Source organism: Lathyrus oleraceus, chromosome 6 (genome assembly GCF_024323335.1).
Source record: "Lathyrus oleraceus cultivar Zhongwan6 chromosome 6, CAAS_Psat_ZW6_1.0, whole genome shotgun sequence".
Classification (NCBI taxonomy): Eukaryota; Viridiplantae; Streptophyta; class Magnoliopsida; order Fabales; family Fabaceae; genus Lathyrus; species Lathyrus oleraceus.
The window spans coordinates 382011747-382031319 of record NC_066584.1 but is presented as its reverse complement, the minus strand read 5'-3'; the positions used below and the strand labels follow the sequence as shown (position 1 = coordinate 382031319).

Below are 19573 nucleotides of genomic sequence, written 5' to 3'. Positions count from 1 at the left end.
TCGAAGGGACCGCCCCTATTCCATGTATCCATTCTCTCCCTAGTAGTAAATTGTAATTTTCTTTTGCAGGTATTATCATAAACATCGTTGGTCTTGTGATTGACCCAACAGTCAGGTCCACTTGTATGACGCCCAACGTCTATCCTATCTTACCTTCATAATTTGACAATACCATGTTGTGAGGTTTGACATCAGTGTCGAACATCCCTATCTTTTTCAACATGAATTGAGGCATCAAATTGACTGCTGCTCCTCCGTCCACCAAGACTTTATTCACTCCCACCTGTCCAACTTTGGCCCTAATGTATAGGGGCTTGAGGTGACTCTGCATCCCCTCATGAGGCCTTCCGAAAATAGCATTCTGCTCTTCGACAGCGCCACTGTTCAGAACATAGTAACACGCTGGTTGATGCTTCGCCATCTCCGCAGCGTCCGCTTCCTCATTATCTTCAATCTCTGTTTCCTGGTTATACTCGTACGGCAGGACTGAGACTAAGTTGCAATTCATATTCACAGAAGATACTCCGTCGGACTCGAAGTCGTCTGTGAGCATTTCCTCCTCTCTTACTTGTTCCTTCTAAACCTTCTGACTTATGTTTTCATCAGGAAATAACTTCCTTCCTACGGGTGGTTTGGTCGAATCCATGATATTTGGGGGAACCTTGACGCTGCTGGATTCTCCAGTCTCTTTTAGATTTATCTCTCTTTCTGCTTTCCTCATCCTCTGATGTCTTCTCCACTGGGATCTTGACATAGGGTTTTTTCCTTTGTAACTTTCCAGCCTGATAGCCTCTCTCTTGGACGCCTGAAATTGTTTTCTGTACGTTCAAGAGGTTCTTCCCCCATCTTCGAAATTTCTCCACTTTCCTTTCTTTGGTCCCGCCTGAGTCCATTTGTCCTCAGGGACTTCTGCTGGCAGTTTAAACATAACTCTCTTCGCCCTAGGGTGAGGGCTATATGGCCTCCTAGGTGCTCCCCTCGAAGCTATACATGTTTGGGTTACCTCCATGTCCGTCCCAACCTTGGTCATATGGGATTCTTTCGAATGCTTCGGCTAATTCTCTGTTGTACACTGCCTCACACCTGGGACACATCAAACATTCCGTTTCATATTTGTAGCAACGCACAATGAAACCCAAAAGGCTTTCTCCTGGTGTGGGATACACCTTCTGTAATTGGCTTTCCTTCCTCCAGTTTCTTTCGGTCTTTGTTCGTTGCCATCTCTCGTAATCCTCAGCCACCCTTCGAGATATCTTGATGCTGCATCTTGGGCACAACAACATGTCAGCATTCTTTTTGTGACATCTCCAGAGATATTCACGTAGGCTTTCGTTGGCTTTGGGATAGCCAAACTTCATCCCTTCTTGTTCCATCTTCAAACATTCCTCCACTTCCTCCATTTCTGGGGGGGGGGGGGGGGGGTTGCTTCAGATCTACCATGTTGACACTTAGACTGGTGCCATCAGTGATTGAAATTGCCTCAAACTTCTTTCTCAGGCCTTCAGTAGCCTCGGTTGCTTTCCCTTTGAGACCTTAAGTGGCCCTTGGTTCGACGTTAGCAACTTGTTTACCTTTGACAGAGATTCCAAAGGAAACATCATTACTTAGGCCATCAGTAGCCTGCTTTCCATCCAGCGTATAGCCTCCAGTTCCTGTTGCTTTTACAGCTTCCACTTCCCCTACGTCAACCATGTTGATTTCGATAGGTTCAACATAGTTTGTCTCAGCAATGTTGAGGGGATCAGTATCAACTTTCATCTGGTTTTTCCCTTTGTCAGCGAACTTGAGGCGGCCATCCCTGATTGCATTCTGAATAAGATCCCTGAAAAGAAAGCATTGTGAAGTTTTATGGCCTAAAAAATTGTGATATTTACAGAAGCCTCTTTTCTTTCGTTGTTCTAACGGAGGAATTTTGGTATTAGGAGGCACTATCATTTGGCCATCTTTTACTAATAAATCGAAGATCTCGTCACATTTGGTAACATCAAATGTGTAACTCTTTTTGGGAAATCTATCATTTTTTTCAGTTTCGACAGGGTTTCTGCCATTCGAAGGTGTAAGTAATTTGCAGGCATAGGGTGGTGCTTCTTTCAATTCAGCCAAATCTAGTTCGAATTCCTCAAGACCATAAGGGTCTTCAGCGATTTCAGACTCTCCGTCTTCGAATTCGACATAAGCAACCCTATCTTTCTTATAATTCTTATTCGCTCTGGCCTTTTCAGATTTTAAGCGTTCGACCTGTCGAACCCTATCTGCTAATTGGGCCATGTCTCTTAGATGCTGGGTATCTAACTTTTTCCTAATGGAATAGTCCAAACCTCCAGCGGCCATTTCGACCAACTAGTGTTCAGGCACTATTGTAAAGCATCTAGATTTCAACAAACAAAACCTATTCAGATAATCATCTATAGGTTCGGTGAATTTTCTTTTGATGCTGGCTAATTCCTTAAGACTTATCTTAGTTTGGCCCATGTAGAATTGTTCATGAAACAATCTTTCTAACTGGGGCCGAGCATCTATGGAATTTGGTGGCAAAGTTGTAAACCACGTGAAGGCGTTCTTTGTTAAAGAACTAGGGAAATATTTCATCCTTAAGTTCTCACTATTCGCCAAATCCCCTGCCTCATTTATGTATCTGGCTATGCGATCTATAGTGAATTCACTAGTATCCCTTGAGAATTTGGTGAACTTAGGGATTTTACAACCCCTTGGTAATTCTGTTTGCAGGACATATTCCGATAAAGGAGAGGAATAATTTGGCCGTCGAAGTCCTGTATTCAGACCATTCTGGGCCATGATTCTCTCTATCATACTGGTTAAGTCATTTTCCATCATGTTTTCCCGCCTGACCCTATGAATTACTTCGTCTGCATCCTGGTCTCTATTAACCATTATCACTCTCCTAGGTTGTTCTTCAGGGACTTCCCGTTGAATTGGTTGTTGTTCCAATCTTTCCCCCATGACTCTTTCGTCAGGGGCTTGCCTTTATGGTCGAACCTGATCTATCGTTGGTTCTTCTCCCTGGATTATAACCTGGTTTGGCCTGCGTCGAACAAAAGATTGTGGGGCGCCTAGGAAATCTACTATGCGTCCCATCTGCGCTGCCAGTTGTTGGTATGTTTGGGCATTGTCAGTGTTAGTCCTATTCACATTCTGTATTAAGGGAGAAAAAATGGTATTCATTTCTCTGGCCAGGACTCCTACCATATCATGGTTACTGGCATCCATTTGTTATCTAAAGGTTGCCTGATTATTCGTTGTAAGGGTAGGTAATAAGGTGGGGACTCCTTGTGATTGGTTATTTCGACCTACATGGTTCATGCCAGATCCAGAATTTTGAATTGGAGAAATAACCGTATTATGTAGTTGAGTATATATGGAAGAATTGTTTTGAAGTCCTGCCATGGCAGTAGATGGCATTCCATATGGGTAATCTCTCACAGGCCTAAAGTTCTCGAATCCTGGTGGCCTAGGGGTTGAAATTGCAGGAGTATCTGCCGCGCCTGACATAATACGCATTACTGTCGAATTATGCAAAGCCATGGATCCAGACGTTGGTATGGCTTGTGCATTAGGGATTTTAGTGGATACATCAATCGAATTTGCTTCGATTGTGCCTGTTCCCTGGGGAGGGAATTGTTCCCCTTGACTGGTTGTATTAACCATCTTTTTTGCTTTTTTTCTGTTGGTTATAGGTTGTGAATTGTTGGCTATCCTACCACTTCTAAGGATCATACAACACTAATTTTTAAACCAAAAGAATAACAACAATTTTGCAAATTGTAAAAACAAACTATTATAATCAACAATTCTTTTGACACGGTCCCACTGGGCGTGCCAATTTGTTTACCAGTGATTTCTGATAAACAACTGCTAGTCTTCCAAATTTATATATTTTTGGTAACTTCCAAATTATTATTAAGGTGATTTGGCTCATGGTTAAGTTTGTTTCTAATTTGTGGACGATGAAAAGTATTTTGACAACAATTCTGAACGAAACATATGACTTTATGAACAAAGTAAATGTCGATAACTTTATATTAAAAGGTTTCTTAAAGATAACGAAAACACTTGAGAAAGGTAAAGATAAATGACTCGAAGTAAATGCTTTAAGTTTTGAGAAAGTACTGAAATTGAGGACTTGGCGAAATGTAAATACAACAGTAAAAGTGATGATAAACTACTGAAAATAAGGGCAATTCGACATAATAAAAGGTAGTGAATAACTTTAATTTAAATAATTGGTATGAAAAATATAACATGAACGAAACTTATGGTGTTCTTCATACATACATTTTCAGCGTAAAACTCTTTTCTCTCGCTCTGGTACTTCGAGTGTATTTTGTGAATTTCTGTATATCTGTTTGAACACCCCTTGAATCTAAAACTAAGACCCTTATTTATAGCAATTCGACCCTAACGGCCTATACACATATGGCTGCCATGTTCGCCATTCTCAAGCGTTGCATGTCTCAGATGTCTCCACGTGTTGGCCTGATGAAACGACTTTGTTTAAATTTCAAATACTTCCCGCTTGAAGCTTCGACTCTGTGAATGCCTATGTCGAAGAGAGCTTTATGGAAACCCAAAAATCTTCTAAGTCTCAGGCTTCGGTAGCAAAGAATTGTTCACCCACGAAAAGAATTAAACAGCTTCGACACAGCCATCCTTTACTTATTCTCCAAAACGTAACATTCCCAAAGAACTTCTGCTATTTGTCAAAATCTCCAGCTAACAGCAGTATGCATATTTTTTAGATTAGACAACCATCATTAGCTGCATTTAATTCTCCCCACACTTGTCAACTCAGATTTTAGCAATCATAATTACTTTTGTCCCCTCTTAATTTAACATTATTGTATTGCATGTGTTTTGAACTTTGTATATATATTACCATGATTCCCACATTCACACTTTTCACTCTCATAACCTACAAAAACCCTTACCTCAACTTCTCTGCAACTTCCTTTCAAACTTCATCTCCTTCAATAAACAACATGAATCCTCAACAACAACAAGTGTTCGAATACTCACAAGAAATGAATGTTGTTGAGCAACAAGTTATGCCTCACAACAAGTAGCAACCCAAATTGCTACGCCTTCAACAACCACCTATCAAGAACCCCATGTTCTTGATCGTCCTCCCCATATCAACCTTGCTACGCCATTTGAGAAACTGGAACTTCTCAGTGAGCTGTTGGTTGATTTCAACAACCTCAAGAAGAATGGTATGGACTTAACTGAAGAACTGGAGAATCAAGGATGGGCTAACTGAAGGAGAATAGCGATCCAAAATGCAGTGGAAATTAAAATTTTCTCCTTTAGTGATCCTTACGAATGGGCATGATCAGTGATAGAATCGTTACCTCTTGTGGCGATAGAAACCTTTGATGCAGACCTAAGGAGTGACCACGAACATTGAATGGTGACAACGCCTCTACTCAGTGCACACGAACGGATTCCTTCAATCCCAGTGCTAGCTGCTATGAATGAAGGCTTTGAGTGAGAGAGAGAGAAACGAAATTTCAACTGCACTAATATTTCCACATAAGGATTCTATTTATAGAACCACTTGAGTGGGTTGCAAGCTAAAAATCCCACTTAAGTGTATGTGGCCCATATCTTATGATATGCCAAAATCACTTAAGCGCATGGTACCTTACCATATTTTGTATTCTACTTAAGTACACCGTACCTTACGATGTTCTACAATTCACTTAAGTGCACCGTACCTTACGGTGTTCCTTATTTACTCTATCTTTTATCGATCCATCCTTTTGTGTGTGACCTTGTAGGTTTTCGCGACATTAGCAATTATATTAAATCATTTTTTAACATAATAAACAGTGAGAGGTATATAGCAACACATCACTGCTACCCAAGACACGAAAATGTCATGTGATTTGACAAATCCTTTTATGATAATACTTATGTGTATAATTACCCTTTTGCCCCTATGTCTATATTGAACACAAGGCATAGACCGTGTCATCCTTGTCCAGTTCAATATTGGGCCCGTAGACATTTATCCTGTTACGCAGGATGGGAAAATTCCATCTAGGTCACTCATGTCCCTCAGCATGCTTCGTGAAGTATCCATCAATTGTCTTTATGGTCATCCAGTTATGGACAACCTTTGATCAGCAATAAGGCACTCGACTCTACATCTAGGGTCCATAGTGGTTTCAGTTCGAAGGGTGGTATACACCACTATCACCATGAGAATAATTTATGACACTTTGCATAACATTCTATAGTATTCTTATAACGGGTCAATCCAGTATAAATATTACTCTTAATATTCATACCTATGTTTAAGACTTGATAACTCCTTATCCATGATCCATGAGATATGATCATCAGTATGTATACGTAATAGTCTTAATGCTTTAATGTTATCCCACTTTATAACAAAGCTCGACTACGAATACTTTAAGAATAGTGTCCTTATGTTTAATGGGCTCTCATGATTAAGTCACACTTGATACATTAAAAGGACTAGCTATTCTAGGGACTTTGTTAAACAAACATAATAAAGAAAAATCCTTTTATTATTAATAAATAATTCGATACAAGTACCAAAAGTATTGGCCTCTAGGGCTTACACCAATACTAACTACTTCAATCGTCTTTATGACCCCATTTACACATACCTGGTAAAGGAGTTCTAGAGATTCACAGATTGTGATGGCAACTACATAGTGTCTTACATTCTGGGAATAAAGATGGTGACAACTGAGAAGTCCATAGCAACACTTTCGGACATGGAAAAATCTGGGGGAAGAAGGATCTATAACATCAACCCTAGGAAAAATTATATGTCCCAGGAAGTGATCCCTACTATTTTCTCTCAGAACCCAAAAGGCAAAACCTCAAAGAACAAAGAGCTTTATCAATATATGAGGGTATCGTTGAAGATCATTTTGGGAACCATTCATCACCGTCCTGCTTCCATCTCTTATGACTACATCAACACAGACCAGAAATGCATCCTCTACTGCCTGCACAAAGGTATGAAGTTGAACCTTCCATCCTTCCTCTTCAAATATCTAAGGGACTCCGTCAAAGACACCATAATAAGATGAAGCCCAGAAACTACATCCCTCTAGAGAAGATTAATCTCTGATGTTCTGGTAGAGAATGGTCTGGTGGGCCATCTCATCTCTATGGACCTGATGGAAGACGTCACTATAGACGCGGGGAAGCCTCTAAACGGGAGGAATCTGAATAATATGGGTTTAATTGACAAGGTCAAAGTCAAACCCACAAAGGACACCTCCTGGGAAGCTCTGAAAGATCAAAGGGTGATATCAAATGGAATGTATATTTTCTCCAAGATTGATCCTCCAGAAGTCGTCGCCTGCTACCTTCAGGATATGGAAGCACAAGGCATCGACATTTTTGGCTTCAACTTAGATTGGCTATCAGATTAGCCACCTAACTTCTTGAAGAGGATGAGAGAGCCCTCTGAGAAGAAGAAGAAGAGTCTGAAGCAAGGAGAATCTTCAGCAACTCAGAAGCAACATGTGCCTCTGAGCTCTTCAGAACCTAGTAAGTCCCAAATCTCAAAAGCTTATTTAGTTTCTGGTTCTAAGCAAATCCTATCATCTTTACCTTAACCACCCCCACCATCTCTCCCTCTAAACCAAACATCTCTATACCTACCCCTCTTGAACCAAACACTTTTGAACATCTCACTTCTGACCCTAAACCATCTTCACCTCTACTATCCAAATTCAATCTCACTACAACATCCATCCATATATCTGAAGCCATCCTATTAAACAAACCCATATCACCCCCTCCTCTAACCCCACTTCTCCTCCTTACTACGACCTAACCTTAAACTCTGAACATTCAGATATTCCTAACCCACCTTCTCCAACTCTTGCAGAACTTCAAGCCATAGCTGAATCTAAAAAGACTCAGTATGTACCAAAACCTTTTGAGCCCATTCCACCTCCCTCTAAACCCACTTCTGAACTTTATGAACCCACTTCTCAACCCTATGAACCTGACCTCACCTTTCCTACCATTGATGAGGTTTTTGCCAAGTTCTCAGAGAACTCTGCTTCCAGGCTCAATGACAATCCTTCTGAAGTAAGGACTCACTGGAACGTGTTTCTCAAGTGGATGACATCCGAAGTCTTTAAGCTGAGTGGACTTTCTAAGCAAGTCTGAAATGACTACATCAAAGGTGCTGAAGAGAGGTTGAAGGTGCGTCTGGCGCAAGAAGCTGCTGAAAGGGCTAGGAGGGAAGCTAAAGAAAGAGCTGCTGCTAAGGAGGCAATTGAGAAATCTGCTGCAGAGGCTGAAGCTAAAGAAAAAGCTGACGCTGAAGCAACATTGGTTGCTAAAGCTGCTAGAAAATCCAGAGAAGATGCTGAGAAGGCTAATGAGGTTGCTCTGACTCGAGGTGAGTCATCAACATCTGATCTAACTTCCTTTGTCCTCAAGACTCTGGAAGAGCTACAGAAATAACAACAACTGGTCAGAGCCAGACTCGATTAGCAGGATCAAGTCAATTTCAGCATCCAGAATCTGTTTGCTCAACTACTTCAGAGGATGTATCCTCCTCCAAACCCTTAGGCACTCTAGGAATTTATTTAATTATATCTTTTTTTAAGAGTTTCTGCCTCTAAGGCCCCTTTTTTTCTTCTGCTTACTTCTATCTGTAACTCTTTCTCTCTATCAATGAAATTTTGCCTTCTCTAACTTTTTCTTTTGTTTTTATTAACTTTGAGTCTAACAAAACGGGGGAGAAATAAATAGAAGTATTTTTGATGAAATACATATCTAACTCTCAGAATGCACTGCTTACATTCTGACATTAAAATCTATTGCACAGTCTAAGTGTTTTACAGGATCTATCTGAACAAAGAAGAAATGAATATGTACATGAGAAACAAATAAAAACAAGGCAAGCAACCTAAGAAGATCTGGTAAGTAATTGTCTACCCTAGAAACCAATTTCTGATACAATTGTCTTTAAAAAAATTCTAAGTATCAGACTTACGGGGAGATTTCTAATCTCAGGGGGAGTCATTCTCAATCTGACTCTGATTCATTTAAATTTGTATCTTTATAAAGTACCGTGGTTTCATCAAAAGTATGAGTTTTTGTCATCATTAAAAGGGGGAGATTGTTAGAACAAGATTTTGATTCTGCAATATATCTCTAAGTTTTGATGATAACAAAGAATGAAACAATTTGGTACTCTAATACTTTTCTCTAAGTCTGCAGGTTTCTAAGGTAAAATGAATCTGATGAAACTAATATTTGGCATCTGATGTAGTCCAGAAAAGCTGAACCAGCACAAAGAAAACAAATTTGACTCTGAATAAAAACACTTATAAGAAGCAATCACATGCAAAATCTGAAGATAGTCAACTCTGATATCTGAAGACATTTCAACTCTGATATCTAAAGACTGTTCGTCTCTGATATCTAAAGACAGTTTAACTCTACATCTGAAGACTATTCAAGATAACATCTGAAGACTATTCAAGATAATATCTGAAGACTGAAAGACTTTGCTCAAAGACTCTGATTCTTCTCACTCTGATTCACGCTCAACACTCTATCTGACATCATTGGATCAAAAAACTTAATTAAGAAGCATTCTAAGTATGGTAAAGTCTCTTTAAGGAAATTATGGATTATGTTCCAAGGCTGCTATGGAATGGACAAGGAAGTTAGTACCTTTAATTCCCATAGTTTGCAAGAAATATCCAATAATTTCCCTCCAATGGTATCATCCGAAAGTTTTATATAAAGGCCTCATCATAACATGCTGAAGATACCAGAATACACAACACATCAATCTACAACTCTCAATCCATAACATATATTCATATATCTCTTTGTAATATTCAGTATTCACACAAGAGTTGTTGCTCATATTGTATGATCATTGTCTCATTGTTCTTAACTTGTCTTCATACTGCTTATCTAGAAACATTAAGATAAAACTCTTGTAACTCTCAAATTTGTTGATATTCCTCAAGTGGCTTGTTTAAGTCTGTAGACTTTAGAGGGCTAAGAGAATGTTAAACTCTTAGACGTTTTTGTAATCTATTGAGATTATTGGATTAAGTCCTTATTGAAGGCGAAATCACTTTGGCCGGGTGGATTGGAGTAGCTTTGTTTTTCATGCGATCCAGGATAAACTCTTTGTGTTGTTAGCATTTATCTTTGTGTGTGTGGTGTTACAAATAATTTTTATTTACTGTAAAAACAATTCAAACCCCATTTATTGTTTTTCTCTACCTTTAGTCTTTTCTTAAGGTCGTGGACAACAAGACTTGTAAAGAGGTTATCAATGGAAAAAACCTGTCAACATTCACTAGTGAAGATGATTATATACCTGAGAAGCTCGAAAAAGATTAGACATCTGCTGAAGATGAAACTACTCTTGAGAATTCTCATGTACTTAATTATATTTACAATGAAGTTGACAAAAATATTTTCAGAATCATCAACACCTACACTAGCCCTAAAGATGTTTGGAAAAATATTGAATTTGCTCATGAATGTACCTATAAAATTCTTATGTCAAGATTTCAACTTCTAACCACAAAATTTGAAAACTTGAAGATGTGTGAGGATGAAACTATTTTTTAATTCAATGTTTTCCTTGATAACATTGTAGTTAATTTATTTGCTCTTGGGGAAAAGATGTCAAAACAGAACCATTGAATAAGCACAAAATGTCTCTGTCAAAGAGGTTTGACATGAAGGTTACAACCATTGAAGAAGCGTAAAATGTTTCCACGATGAAAGCAAACAAATTGATTGGATCTTTACTCACCTTTGAGATAACCATTGATGAAAAATCTATGAAAAAGAGTAAAAGTGTCATGTTTAAAGCGGATACTGTCGATTATGAAGACCAAGAAGATCATGAAATTGATGAAATCTGATTGAATCTATTGTTTTGCTTGCTAATAACTTTATCAAGGTCATTATAAGACATGATAAAAGATCTGGGTATAATGTTTCTAATATTGTCAAAGACAACCAATGCCTAAATTCAAAAGGTGGAACTTTTAGTGTCGGGGAAAAGATGGGGAAAAATAAAACAAGTCCCAGGAAATTCAATGTCGTGAATGCAAGGGATTTGGACACATTCAAGCCAATATGATACATAAAAGGTTACAATGCCACCTTCTCGGATGATGAGTTAGACGAAGAAAGTTAGTATGATAAAGAAAACAATACATAAAAGCTTACTATCTTTAAGTTGAAGAAGAAGGTTGAGCATCTCAATTATGAACTTGATGGAATAACCAAATACGTCTGCATGCTGAGTTAAAGAGATGAGAATCGTGATTCCATTTTGGGTATGGGAAAACCGTCAAATGACATGTGGGAAATTGGATGTGCTAGTGAATTATCCAACTCAAATACCATGTTTGTATCCTATCCGTGTAGCAGAAACAAAGATGTCAAGCAATATGATACAACAACCTACTTAACATTATTACCAACACACTAATGCTTTCATGAAACCCACTTGGGTATGTCATCATTGTGGCCGACATGGTCACATTCGGCCTTACTCCCTTAAATTGGATGGTAACAAAGTGAATCGCAAACAATTATTTCCTAAATGGAGTGTGAAGCTTAATCCATATCCTCAACAACTCTGGCGCGTCAAACCTAAATTTTCGGGTCACATTTTTTGTACCTCCCTTCGAGTCTCATCTCGTGAAGACTGGTAATAAGTTTTTGGTGTCCCATAATAGGTTTTTCTTGAGTATTTGTATGTGTGTAAGTGTGTAATACTTTATCTCAAAGAGTCTTTCATATTCTAGAAAGATAAAGTATTTGGTTTATAATTTTGATTTTAATCACACCATAAATAATTGGTTCTACAAACACTTGAAAGAGTGCTTAATTGAAAGTGAGGGGATCTCAACTACATGGAGAGTCTGAGTTGAAATTTACGAGTAGTATTATGAAAAATTCACTAAACTATTAGAGTTCAAATGAGACCGTCTTGCATTATTGAGTACTTGAATTAGTAAATTTCCTTTCTTTTACGATGAATCCCTCCAGACGTAGGTGCCATTACACTGACCTGGGTTACATATTGTTTTGGTTATTTATTTGTTGTTAGCTTATATTGTTCACTACTTGATTTATATCGTCTTGTCTCTCACACTATTTCAACATTGTGTGAGACATCTTTGTTCTAACCAAACATAATTACACTTCCAACTTCTAATTAGTTTCTTTGGAAGTGACTTTAGAGAAGTACTTAAGTAAGTCCTTAATTAAATACATATTCTTTCTTATAATTTTAAGTTTAATCAATATTTCCTCTTATTTTATATTTTAAGTTATAATGCCTCATGTTTTATATACTTGGTGTAGTGTTATATTCCTTAGAATTTAATGTGATGAAGAGAATTTTTTTTTTTCAAGATTGGCGAATTCTAACATTCATTAGAAGAGTTTTGACGGCCGCTGACTGCCGATAGCTAGAGTCTGGTCGGTGGTAGGGGAGAAACTCTGACAGATGAATGTGGTGTGTTGATCGAGGTCGAGCGACAACGATAGTTCGGGCGACTCTTGGGTCTCAGGCCAGGTTAGTTGAGGTCGCATACCACTTTAGTATTGGGTTATGTTTTTATCCCGTTTTGGATATCAAACTTATTACGATTTCAGGATATTAAAAATATGATTCTTTATCTCTTTTGTTAGTAAGAGAATTAGACAGAGGGACAAAATGGTATCCTACTAAGAGAGACAAAGGTAGAAATTCCCAGGCTTATACCAAAGGGAGAGATCATTTTTGTTTTGAGGTCTTGGTTATTTTAGTGTGTGTTTAGGATTTTGGGTTTAGGGTTTAAGATACTACTTATTAATGTGTATTCAAAGTGTGCCCTTTTGGATAACACGGTTATGTGGGGGCATTTTTGTTGGGCTCAGAAGATCTTGGGTTGCTCTATTTGGTGTGTCCTAGAGGATTTGTATTTTGTCTTGAGTCCTCAAGAAAGAAGGTGGAATGCTTTATTCTCAAGCATGATAAGGTGGTGGAATTTACCTAGTTTGGTATGTTTATTGAGGCTTTAGATTTGAATGATATACATTTGTTGGGTAGGAGGTTCACATGGATTCATCCTAATGGGAAATTAATAAGTAGGTTGGGTAGCGTGCTTGAGTTTGAAAGGTGAGTAGAAGTTTGGGTCACATGTGCAAATCTACGTGCTTGCAAGTATTGAAGTTGATGATGCCTTGATCCTAGTGATCATGATGGTTTTGATTATGAATCTGATGTTCTTTGGAATCATGTTGATTGATCCTTTTCTTGATAATATTAATCCCTAGTGACATATTTATAATTATCTATGATGATATTTTTCATCCTGGTGTCATTCAAGCCTCATCATAGGGAATATTTATGGTTCTACTTTATTGATAAAGTCAAAGATAATATAGCAAGGAACATGAAGCTTCAAAGTTGTTAAAGAAAGGAAATGTGTAAGTTTGCTTGGTAGTTCACGCTATTAGAATTGTGTCTAAGTGACCAGAGTATTGTAAATGTGTTAGAGTAACTCATAATTTACTAAGGGAACTCTCACAAAATCACAAAAAAAATTTAAGGACCCTCGTTTTTTGATAAAAGCACTAGAAAATATTTTCCGCATATAGTTATTTGGTTACAAGCTCAAATAGTCACTTATGAGTGAAAATTACACTGAATAATTGATTATGCATTAAGTATAGTATATTATCTCATTCTTAATGCCTCATAATTGATTATTAGGATTGATAATCGAATAGTAATGATGTAATTTTAAATTTTTCCTTTTTTAACAATAGATAATCGATTAAAAAGCTCATGGATCATTTTTATTTTTAAGTTGCATTTTCTCCTATATAAGGAGGGAGCCTCCTCATTATTTCATACAACTTAATTATCATCCTTCTATCGTTTTAACACCCCTATTGTCTCTATTTTTTTCTCTTGTACTTTCTTTCACTAAAAGTTGTCTTTGTGATTGAAATACATTTGTGAGATTTTAGTTGTACTGGCGTGCTTAACTATTTTATCAAGAGTGTGATTCTCTTGAATTTTATCTTGTTTGGTTGTTGAGGTTATCCTGGTAAAACCTATGTTTGTTTTCTGAGATTATCCGGTCAAAATACCATTATTTGCTCTTGAGAAGCTTAAGAAAATATCCACTTAGTTTAAAGGATCATCCTGTTAAAATCTCTCAATCATTTGTAATAAGGTTCTTGGAGTAAAAGCTCAAATGATATTATCAGTGGAACTCTAAAAATGTTTTCTTGAGGAGAAGAGTAGGCGAAGAGATAAACCAAACTTCTATAAATCCTAGTGCAATCTCTCTTAACTCTCTCTATTTACTTTCATCTATTTACTTTCCTTTACATCTTTCCATTTTTCGCTGCTATTATCTATGTTTTTAACTATACTAATACAAATATTGTTTTTAGCAATTAATTTTATTTTAATCATGGATTTTGAATACAAAAATTCACCCCACCCTCCTCTTGTACTTGGAGTCACTTGTTCAACATCATGGAGTCTATGGGTTCTTCATTGTGATGTCTCTAATCATTTTCCTCTGGTTGTTAAGTATTTATCTCATCTTTGGGTCCATAAGCTAGTTTTAATAATTATTAGTTAGATCATGCTGACTTTGAGAGTGATATGTTGGATTCATGGAATGAGCATGCTATGTTGGGTTGGATGAAGTGTAATATTCTCTATTTTTTAAAAAAATAAAAAGGTGTTTGGAGATATGGAATTTAAGTTTCAGAAGTGTGTTAAGAATGTTGAGGTTGGGAGGGGAAGGAAAGGTGGGCCACTTATCAATTGAGGAGTTGATTAAGTAGATTAAGGTTTCTCATAAGCTTTGGAAGCTTATCTAGTGTAGGGACTCCAAATTGTATCAACGCTTTTGATTGTTGTGGCTTATAGTAAGAGACTCAAATTATGGGTATTCCCAAGCGTGTGTGAAGCATAGAAAGCGAAGGAATTCTATTTTGGCTTTGAGGGTGGGTGGTATCTTGTTGGATAAAGTGTATGAGATTATAAAGGAGGTTGTTTGGTTATTCGAAGACAATTTATCTGAGAGGACGCCCATCGTGCCACTTTAGAAGATGGTAGTATTCCTGGTATCTTAATCAACAAATCTGAAGTTCATTTAGGGAGATTTGTGTATTCAAATGTGGCTGTGATTGTGGTAGAGATTGAGGGAAATAAGACCTCAAGTTCATATGGGTTTAAAATTTCCTTCTTTAGAAAATTTTGGGGTACAGTTAGGGTGGAGATATGTGTTATGTTTGAAAAATTCTTTGAGAATGACATCTTTCCTAGGATTTAGACGTCCTTTTTTGTTACTCTCATCCCAATCCAAGAGGGATTTTAGGCCTATATCCCACTATAGGGTCTCTTTATAAGTTGGTGGCTAAAGTGTTGGCAGCTAGGTTAGCTGGAATTATAGGGAAACTTGTATCTTCATCATAATCGGCCTTTCTTAAGGGTAGAAAACAAGTGATTAGGGTTGTTGCTTTAAATAAGGTTATTTACTTAACCAAAATATTGACGCGCGAATGTCTTATTTTTTAAGTGAATTTCAAGAAAGCATATGACTTAGTGAGTTTGCACTTCCTAGATTATATACTGAGGAGATTTGGGTTCAATGGTAAGTGGAGAGTTTGGATCAAAGACGACATCTTCTTAGGAAGCCACTCAGTCTTGGTTAACAATAGTCAGACAGAGGAGGTCAAAATCTAATGCGGTCTCAAGCAAGTGACACCTTAGTATTGTTCCTCTTCCTCCTTGTTATGGAAGGGCTCATTTTCACCTTCAAAAGTGTGGTGACGTTAGGGATATCATGGGTTTCAAAATACGGTTTTGGGGTTTATTGTGTCACATCTTGAGTATGTTGATGACATGGTTATATTGGCAGTGGCAGCAATTGAGAATCATTGAACAATAAAAACCATTCCCCAAAGTTTTGTATTGACTTCAGGTTTGATGGTGAACTTATTTAAGATTTTTTTTTGTAATTAATATGGAGATGACTTTATTAATTTCCTCCTGAGTTCAATTCCTATATTTTTATTTCTTTCTTAAAAGTTCAAATTTTTGTTTGGGGTAAGATTGTTGGTATGTAGAGGCATTTCTTGTGTGGAGGAGACAAGGGGTAACATGGCTTGGGTCAAGTGGGAGGATTTATGCAATCCAAAAGTGTTGGGTGATATAAGGTTTAGGGACCATCGACGGGTTAACCTTGTCTTTCTTGGTAAGTCGCGTTGGATGGTCCTCAAAGAATACCACACGCTTTAGAAACATATTATCTCTTCCAATTATGGCTCTCATGGAAGGGGTTATCCCATTGGTGGAGAAATGTCTCTTTACATAGGCCTATGGTTGAATAAGGGTTAGATTAATTTGTTGTTGGTATTCATAAGGTAACGGGGAACACACTTTGAACTCACTTTTGGGAGAATGGTTGGAAAGATGCATTTGTTTTGTGTTTTACAAGGTTGTTTCTTATCTCTTGGCAGATGTCCTGGTTGTTTGGGTGGTTGGGGTCTTGGATAGATGATACTTTATTTTGGGGCTTGATTAGTCACCATTTGTGTTAGTTTTAGTTTCATTTGAAGGCCTAAAATAGGTGAATTCTTGCGAGTTTGGGCAGTAATTTAAGCTTATTTTGGTAGATTTTATCATGTCTTGATTTGTTGAGGTTTTTATTGATTCTGATCTAGTTGACGCGCTTGAGGTAGTGTTTCATGTGTTTACAAGTATGAAGACTCAAGAGGAAATCGATAAGAGAAAGAACCAGACAAAGATGCATGAGTATGAGAGAAAAATAAGATTTTGCACATCTTTTGTCCATACGCTTATAATGGGTCTCATACACATATGGAAACATAGCCACACCTCCCAGGATACACGTATCACCAGGAAAGCTGTAACTATCAAGCTTCTGCCCATACGCGTATAGGAAGGCCCATACGCGTATGAGACCGGCTAGCCAAGCCCCCTTTTGCGCAGCCAGAGCCTTATGCGTATGGCTCCAACTGGGCCATACACCCTACCTCGGGTCATACGCGTACGGGACAGTGAAAAAAGAAACCATGCGCGTATAGGTGGCAGCCATACGTGTATGACACGACCCAGATCTAAAAAGGATAAGTTTTTTTCTATTTCGCAAAAAAACACGAAGTTCCAAGGGTTGACCGATTTTTGAGTACAAAGAACGCGTTTTGAAGGCTGAAGAACTGAAGAATTCATGGTGGATCAAGGATTTCATGAAATTTAGTGATCGAATACCTATTTTCTTCCATTAATTTGTAATGTCTACACTTTATGTTTTATTTTTCTTTACTGTTATGAGTAGCTAAACCTCAAATGCTAGGGGGTGTCCCTATTTCAGATTTATGACACAATTCTAAATTTCTATCTTGTAATGAATTTAATTTTGTGATATTTGTTTTATTTGCAATTTGTGCTTTATGATTTCTCTTTCAGACAAATTAAGACTGATTTGTGGTTAATATTTAGCCTGGACCATCAGTGTTAACGCTTAATTGTGAGTAGTTCATAGTAGATACCGCCTAGGCATAGGGATACCCTGTGGAAACCGGAATATTCTTGATTAAAATAATGCTTAATTTCATATGTAATTCACTATGGACATATGTATTAATTTGAATGATTAAAGATTGTCTCACTAAGGACTTAGGAGTAAACACCCTTACGGATCGGTAGTCAATATTACTGAATTAAGTTGTTGCAAGGTTAACTTACTATTGTTGATGAGTCCAATCACACACATTCCCTAACAAGTTCACTCATAATATCTTTTAAATTTTTTAGCTTCTTTCTCTACCTTCTATTGCATTTTATTTTCAATTATTCAAACAAACAATCCAAAAACCCAAAAGCATTTGTTTAACTAAGTAGAACCATAATTTTGTATCGTCAAACATTCTTTGAGATCGATAATTGGAATTTTCCCAACAGATTGGGGCAAGAGAGCTACCGAAGGGAAAATCCTCTATAGACTTTCAAGTTGCTCAAGTAGAAATCCTGCAATGCATCAACAACTGTTAAGTTCAAGACGAGTGTTGGAAAATCATGTTATTACCCTGTCAAATAACCTTTTGCCTTTTGATAAAGAAGCTTTGTTGCAAAAGGGACCTTTCATCCAATACCCACCACAAGGGCATCTTTGGAAATCTTCGAGTCATTGCATAGATCATTCTCATGCATTAATCATGTCGTTTCGCTATATTTCAAGCCATACATATCATCGCATTCATCTAACATTTTCCCATAGCATGGAGCCTTGAAAATCAAACATCTGCAATAAAAGTTCAACCTTGCTTAGAACCTCTCAAAGTCCAATTCTTATTGGCATGCATTGATCAGTTGTTACACTTCATACATCATTACATGGGTGATACACCCACAAGTATGGAGCACTACACCGAATAATCATAACATCACATGCATCAATAAAAATACATATCAAAGCATATTCAATCATAAGAATAACATCAACCATGTCTCATCCACATATGAAGACAATCATTGTTGCTACAATCAACTACTTTACACTTGTCAACAAAATATCGTCAGCAGATTCCTTGGTTGATCTCGACAGAAGATTTCCCAGTTAAACCTCGACACCATGTATTTTTCTCCTTGAATCTCGACAGAAGAGTCCCTTGTTAATCACAACAGTAGATTTCCCAGTAGGCCTCGGCAAAAGTTGTTTCCCCACAGAATCTCGGCAGTAGATTTCTTGGCTAGTCTCGATAATTGATTTCTCAGTGGACATCGGCAGTAGGTATATCTCTCTCAAAGTGAATCTTGATAGTAGATTCTCTGATTGATCTCGGTAGAAGATTCCCCTTTAGCTTCTCCAGTAGGTATATTTCCTGAAGTAAATCTTGGCAATAGATTTCCTGGTTGATCTCGGCAGAAGATTTTCCAGTAGACTTCGACAGTAGGTATCTTCCTGATTGTGTTGTTGGTATTGTTTATATCGATTTTGAGCTTATTTATTGTATGTATGTTTATTGGGTGTACAACTTATAATTTGTGTATGAACTTATTTATATTTTATATATTATCCTTCTTTTTCGATTTAAAAAAAAAGACATGTGAACTGGTATCTGCTTGGGGACTTCTACTACAAGTTGATTCCTTACTTTATTGTCATTTTGTTAATGATTAGAAAATCAATTATATAATTTATTATGAATAGTCTATTTCTTCTATTTGTCGCGTGATAAAATAAGGGACTAAAGAAGAGACTAAAGAAGATGGTCTATTTTGATAGTTAATTATAATCTCACATAACATGCCAAGTGCACTAGTGAGTCATTCATTTATATTTACATTTACATGACCTAATGACTATATATCATTTACTAATGCTAGTTCACAGAAACGTGTATGTTTCTTTATTAATTTTTAAATTTTTTTAATAAGCTTAAATAAAAACTTGTTCACACTAGTTTGAAAGAGAAGGAGCAAAGATGCTTTTTATCACTACACATGTCGGGGGAAAATGAA

The 19573-nt window shown here is 37.2% G+C and overlaps 2 protein-coding genes across 2 annotated transcripts; one reads left to right on the top strand and one right to left on the bottom strand.

Annotated features, from left to right (window-relative positions):
* Nucleotides 1–2340: 2340 nt before the first annotated feature.
* On the bottom strand, nucleotides 2341–2961 carry LOC127095770 (uncharacterized). The gene has a single exon (XM_051034413.1). It carries the CDS (start codon nucleotides 2959–2961, stop codon nucleotides 2341–2343), a length of 621 nt encoding a protein of 206 aa, XP_050890370.1.
* Nucleotides 2962–6725: 3764 nt separating this feature from the next.
* LOC127095769 (uncharacterized) lies at nucleotides 6726–8481 on the top strand. Its single transcript, XM_051034412.1, has 3 exons — nucleotides 6726–7011; nucleotides 7862–8100; nucleotides 8218–8481. Exons 1-3 carry the CDS (start codon nucleotides 6726–6728, stop codon nucleotides 8479–8481), a joined length of 789 nt encoding a protein of 262 aa, XP_050890369.1.
* Nucleotides 8482–19573: the final 11092 nt, after the last annotated feature.

What these genes read in the sequence shown, in the direction of transcription:
- LOC127095769 (XM_051034412.1), top strand. Translation starts at nt 6,726, where the DNA reads ATGGTGACAACTGAGAAGTCCATAGCAACACTTTCGGACATGGAAAAA. An exon ending in CCTCTACTGCCTGCACAAAG is followed by an intron (nt 7,012 to 7,861) that starts GTATGAAGTTGA and finishes CTGAACATTCAG; the next exon opens with ATATTCCTAACCCACCTTCT. An exon ending in TCAATGACAATCCTTCTGAA is followed by an intron (nt 8,101 to 8,217) that starts GTAAGGACTCAC and finishes GAGAGGTTGAAG; the next exon opens with GTGCGTCTGGCGCAAGAAGC.
- LOC127095770 (XM_051034413.1), bottom strand. Translation starts at nt 2,961, where the DNA reads ATGGGGGAAAGATTGGAACAACAACCAATTCAACGGGAAGTCCCTGAA.